Genomic DNA, 6,326 nt, shown 5'->3' on the forward strand with positions numbered 1-6,326 from the left:
CAACTTCATCATGAATACAAAATTTATCAATATGCTCACGAAAATAAAAGAAATTAAACATTTAGGTATCTACTCTAGGCATGGCGGTGGTGGTCTTCTCTTTCGTCGGAGGAAATCGGCTAGTTGTGTGGTTAGCTTTGACGGATCTCGCGATCTGTCGTCTAGCTCCCGATAGTGAGGCGTAGCTGCCGGTGAAAGCCGGCTTTGACTTCGGTCATGGCGGATGATGGCACATGTTCGTCGTTACCTTGTTGAAAGCATTGTCTCTGCAGTCTGCGTTCTTCGTCTGGGCTGCTCCAGGGGAAACCCTAGACCCGGGTCTCCCGGATCGAACGATGGCGGTGTGCAGCGCCGTTCTATCTGTTGGGTGCATCGTTTTTGGAGCAGACAACAGATGGTGGTGGTGGTGCTGAGGTGGAGCGGTTTTCTTTGCTGTGTCGGTGTCGTCGAGTCTCCGCGACATGGTGCAGTGGTGTCTCGGAGACGGATGCAGTATGATGGACGCGCGCAGGATGGTGGTGTCGTCTGGCGTCGTGGCGACATCGATGGCAGGCCTGGCAAGGTCAATGCGATGATCCCTCTTGAAGATGGAGTCGAGGAAGACGGCGGTAGCAGCTTTTGGGGCGTATACATTGGTGTGCGCTGAGAGTCTGCTTGACTGGATGTGCTTCTCGCTATTGGGTGGCCTGAGAAGGCATTTGGTTTTTTTGGAAGATGTGAGTTGGTGTATTGTCACTCTCTTCATCCCACTGTAGGTTTAGCGAGGTGGCTTCGAATTTGATCTTTTGTTTTAGCGAGGTGGCTTCGAATTTGATCTTTTGTATTGGTCTTGTAAGGTGTTGTGAATAATTAAAAAAAAGCTATGTGCATCCCTTGGATGTAGAAACTGGGGTGATATTTCCACCATTTTGGAAAAAAATGCGTCTAAAAGAGTCATTGTTTAGAAGCATGTATAATCAATCTTTTTTAAAAATTTTGGGGTAGGAAAAAAATCTATACTTTAATTTAAAAAAAACCAAATATATCATGCTTCGGTCGTGTGGGTTTAATGAACCCGACTGCGCATTTGTACTTGTCGGCCCGGACTTTCGCCGGGTCGGGGTACAGGGCCAGCTGGGCTTCGTCCACGGTGGGGCCCACCGCTTCGTGGCCCTGCCACGTCACGTACGGAACAAACGGTGGGCAGAAGCGGTTACGGTACAGTACAGCAGAAATTCTACCTCGCCGAGCCGAACAAACCCAAGGGACCGACGACTCACGGACTCAGCTCAGAACGGGAGCGAGAGACAGAGGAGGGAGGCGACACAGGGCAGGAGCTAAACCCGCCGGGCCGGTGAGGCGGGCGGAGACTCGAAGCACCGCGTGGGCGCGCGCGCGGCGCGATGGCGGGCAGGGCGGCGGGTCGGGGCGGGAGGCCGCTGCTGGGCGGCGGCGGGGGAGGGGGCGGGAGGCGCGGGAAGCCGTCCAAGGCGATCCTGGCGGCGCTGCTGCTGGCGTCGGCGGCGCTGCTGCTGCTCCTGGCGCTCGGCGCGCTCTCGCTGCCCGCCGGCTCCGACGGCGCGGGCGGCGGCGGCGCCGTGCTCTCGCTCCACCGCCCGCGCATCCGCAGATCCGCCTCCGAGTCGTGCGTCCCGTTCCTCTCCTCTCCTCCACGGCTCCACGATCTGGCCTCGCGTGCGCTCTGTCCTCTCTGAGGTTGACCTGGGTGTTTTGTATTTGCTGCGCAGGATACTGAAGAAGCACGGGGAGAAAGGGGAGCCCTGGACGGAGGTGCTGTCGTGGGAGCCGCGGGCGTTCGTCTACCACAACTTCCTCGTGAGTCTCTTGCATCATTCTCTCTTTTGGTTTGCGGCCCAAAAGGATGAAATCTTTACGCTATCATCAGTTCGCTATCAGGATTGTGGTTCACTAGATCTCGAGAAATGCATCAGGAATTCTAGGTGATTGTTGAATCCCCAGTAGGTGCTGAAGAGCCTCAGTGTTAGCATTGCCGCGCCGACATCAGTAGAGGATTAGTAGATTGCATTTAGAAAAATTCGAAATCTTTCTACTTCATAAGTAGCAATAATGCAGAATAATATTTAGTTACGCGGTGAATTTGATTCCAATATTTTGGGTTTAAAGACTCCGTTCCAGACACGGGCAGTATCCCCTCCACCATTTTACTCTAGACGGCTATCACAGTTGCAATCAGGGTATAACTGACTTTACTCTTGTTCCCAGTCCAAGGAAGAGTGTGAGCACTTGATTTCGCTGGCAAAGCCTCACATGAAGAAGTCGACAGTAGTTGATTCCGCAACTGGAGGGAGTAAGGATAGCAGGTTTGGGCATTTGCAAAAGTTTTGCTTCGTTATTGAGAAATGTTACCGCGGCTGTGGCACACACTTACGCTTGGCTAAATGTGTTCAGGGTGAGAACGAGTTCAGGAACGTTTCTCAGAAGAGGCCAGGACAAAATTGTCCGCGCCATTGAGAAAAGAATATCAGATTTCACCTTCGTACCTGTAGGTATGAAATACTTACCATGCCTAAGTCAGACTTGAAGAGTGTTTAGGTATTCCATCTTTTTGCTAGTATGCCACAGGTTTGAAACTGCTGTTTACACTTCAAACACCATTTTAGGAGCTTCCCAACTTTAATTCAACATAACCGAGATTAACCACCATCCCAAATATCAGAGTATCCTTCTGTTTAGCTCAAATGATGCTCAGCCAAAGCTGAATTCTAACATTGTAAACTTAAGTTTTAGGTCTACATAAAACAGCTGTCTACACTATTGTATAACTTGAAAGTTTTCATCATCATCGACATCATGCAGTGCTAAGTGTCAATGAATCACCAAAAGTGCAAACTTTACATTGCCTCGTGCCACTACATGGTGGCGCTCATTTTTGCTAGTATGCCACAATATGAAACAACTTTACATATAGGCTATTCTACATACTAAATTGCACTCTGCTATGTTTAGTACATCCTCGGAACTTTTTTAGGTTTTCAAAAGGTAGTACATTGTGTGCTTTTAATTAATTTTGGGTAGTTCGTCATAATGTACATTTGAATGAAGAAGTACATGTACATGCCTAACAAAATAAGGTACATACATGATGGTTCTCAAGTCCAGTTTGGAGAACCGGAAACATATTAGTCCATTGTAAGAGTTGCAAAAAATTTTAAGCACAACTAAATTATGGATTCTACTTCCACTTTTGAGCTCTTGAAAGTTTTGAGGTGAGACATGGAAGCACTACGCTTTGTGTACCATAGCTGCCTTATATTTTCCACTGGAGGTTCATTTCAAACGTGATTTCTATTTCACTTTGTCTTTACCTCAAAATTTGCGCAGAGAATGGAGAGGGCCTTCAAGTTCTCCACTATGAAGTTGGACAGAAGTATGAACCTCACTTTGATTACTTCCATGATGATGTCAACACCAAAAATGGGGGACAGCGTATAGCAACTGTTCTTATGTATCTGTATGTATTATAATATATGATTTTTTATGTATATGCAAATGTAACATAGGATCCGATTGACTTTTTTTTTTTTGTGATAACTCCAGTTCGGATGTTGAAGAGGGTGGCGAGACTGTATTTCCTTCTGCTAAAGTTAATAGCAGCTCAATTCCAGATTATGATAAGCTGTCAGAATGTGCAAAGAGGGGTATATCTGTCAAGCCGAAGATGGGAGATGCCTTGCTTTTCTGGAGCATGATGCCTGATGGTACCCTGGATCCGGCAAGTCTCCATGGTGAGATTTTGATACTTGATTTAACATCTTTTCCGCATTAAAGGGTTATGCCACAATGTTGCTCACTCTTGTCACCTGCATTTACCTTTAGGTGGATGCGCAGTGATAAAAGGTGACAAATGGTCATCTACGAAATGGATTCGTGTTCATGAGTACAAAGTTTAGGCATAACAACACTAGCACTTAAGGTACTAGTCAACTTTTGCTTTGTATACGTTTTTAGTTTGCCAACTGTAAGAGTAGTGGACCTCTACTCTGTACCATCCTCTTTTTCCAGTAGTTTAACGTCTCTTGTCAACTCTGAAGATATCAGCGATTTATCGAACTTTTTTTTTGTTTCCAGTTATTTGCAGGTTATGCACCAATTCTTGAATTTCTGGACGTTATAGCACATGATGAGCACTTCAGTTTTCCATAGAGGGCCGCTTACATTTTTTTCTAGCTTAACCAAAGGCTTGGCCTTGGTCGCTTTGTTGTACATTAACTTGTTAACTAGGCTTATGAACTATCATTCAGAGAAGATGTATTTGTTGAGTGTATAAATAATATATAATTGCCCTGCTAATGCAAATCGATATTTAGTCTCTGATAGACTGACTGGTGTGAAAAGATCAATCATGTTCGATTTATACCAAGGTTTTAACCCAATTGAACTTTTCTAATGCAATCACGAAAACATGCTAATATTTGAACCTTATAGAAACTCCATTAAAGTTTCTGCGTTTACAACTTATTTGGTGTCTATGAATTATATAAATTAGTAATCCTTCCTTTTAGCCTCCGTGTAGGAAATGAGAAAAATGCAGGAATTCGGATATATTCAAAATTTGTTCATGAACCGAAACAAGATGAAAACATCAAAACTAAGAAAATATAAGATGTTTCATTTCCTGCCAAATTCCTACATACGAATTTGGAAACAATAGGATACCAATCCCTTGATCTAAATGGCATTGAAGATATTTCCTATAGGAATCATATCCTCTAAAATTTATTTGTTCCCCTTTATTCCAGACACTTCCTCGTAGGGTTTATGTCTACAAGCAGGAGAGAGTGTAGAACCTCAATTATCATATGATTGAGAATTAGCTTAATTTGTGGTAATTCTTGATCAGATGGTATCACTGAGGTGTCTTAATAGATTGGGGGCATGGGGTTGGGCGAAAACATAAAACTGCTGCATTCACTGAATCTCCAAGCTATATCAGGAACCAAAAAAGAAATCTAACTCCACCTCCGCTTTCTTCTTAGGCTGATCTCATCAGCATTAGAAGGGGTGAGGAACCTGATCTATGTGTCAGGTTTTTAATAGAAACAAAAATTTCAAATGATTAGGTTGGGTTTTGGTAGTCGTCTTTTTTTTGCATCCGCCTCAAAGAAGATGACATTGTATTTAGTAAATGACAGTTCGACCTTTCCGTTGATGTTGAGATCTCCTTCGTTATGACAATAATGGTGTTGGAAGATTATAATCCTCTAGCTACGGGCCTTCAGATTTTGCTTGGTCCGGACGATTTTAGATCTTTTCGCATGATTGTCGAGAGGAGGATTGTCCTTGCAATATTTATCCTGCATGATACATCTTTAAAAATAGTGATTCATCCTCTCGGCTCCCCAGCTACTTCGACTAGGCTATCCAGTTGTTTTTATTGGCATACCGGTGTTGGTACAGTTCATGATGTTGATTGACTACCTAATGGTTGCGTGTATGCATGTAGTCTTGGTATTGTGGCTCAGATTAAAATTACAAGAGAACATTCATCAACATGTACAGCTGTGAGGTTTAATATCTATGTTATTTTTTCTTCGGTTGCCTTCACAAAAGTAAAAGATTGTGTAGTCGAAAAAAGTTTGAAGAATTCGAAAATTTGCTTGTTTTCTTTTAGACTTTATTTTATACAATCGTTCAACACTACTCATGTATCTCTGCCATGTATTATTTTTTGCTACTATATACTTATATATGGTATTGATTATCAACAAAATTCAAGCTATCATCATGAAAATGATTAAATGGGATAAACCATGACACACCATTATAATTTTGGGGAAGCATGGCATACAAGTTAAATGAAGTATAAACCGTCACAAAAATACAAATAATAAGTTTAAAGGTGGAATTTACTTTTGTAATTTTTGTTCTTACAAATGTTGGACTGTGACAAGTTATTAACTTGTCAATACCTACGAGTTGTAGACTAGGGTTTAGTTGGAAGTAGAGGGCAAATAGATCTCGAAGGTTTCAGCCGAAAAGTACTCGACGATTATGAAACTAGGGTTTGAGAAACAATGATTCGATGATTTCTGCGTCCCTCGACTCCCCCTTATATAGGAGGCGGAGCCGAGGGATTCGTGTCGTACAAGTTACAGAGTCCGGGAAGGTTTCTAACTCATCCCGCAAGATTACAAATAACACTTCATATTACAACTCTAGCTTTCCTTAATAATATCTTGGGCTTCCGAATCTTCTTATTCTTCGGGTAGTGGGCCTTCAGTAAACCCCGGGTACTATCTTCGGCAGGCCCATTTGGGATGCCTATGTCAGTAGCCCCCGAGATTTTGCTTGAATCGTAGAGTCAG

General features: G+C 43.4%; 1 protein-coding gene across 1 annotated transcript; it reads left to right on the forward strand.

Annotated features, from left to right (window-relative positions):
• Positions 1-1,367: 1,367 nt before the first annotated feature.
• LOC127302554 (probable prolyl 4-hydroxylase 10) lies at positions 1,368-4,337 on the forward strand. The gene is made up of 8 exons (XM_071818613.1): positions 1,368-1,624; positions 1,728-1,815; positions 2,224-2,321; positions 2,410-2,507; positions 3,343-3,472; positions 3,559-3,746; positions 3,838-3,934; positions 4,090-4,337. Exons 1-7 carry the CDS (start codon positions 1,383-1,385, stop codon positions 3,909-3,911), a joined length of 918 nt encoding a protein of 305 aa, XP_071674714.1. The 5' UTR covers positions 1,368-1,382; the 3' UTR covers positions 3,912-3,934; positions 4,090-4,337.
• The last annotated feature ends 1,989 nt before the right edge of the window (positions 4,338-6,326 follow it).

The sequence above is a fragment of the Lolium perenne genome, chromosome 1, assembly GCF_019359855.2.
Source record: "Lolium perenne isolate Kyuss_39 chromosome 1, Kyuss_2.0, whole genome shotgun sequence".
NCBI lineage: Eukaryota > Viridiplantae > Streptophyta > Magnoliopsida > Poales > Poaceae > Lolium > Lolium perenne.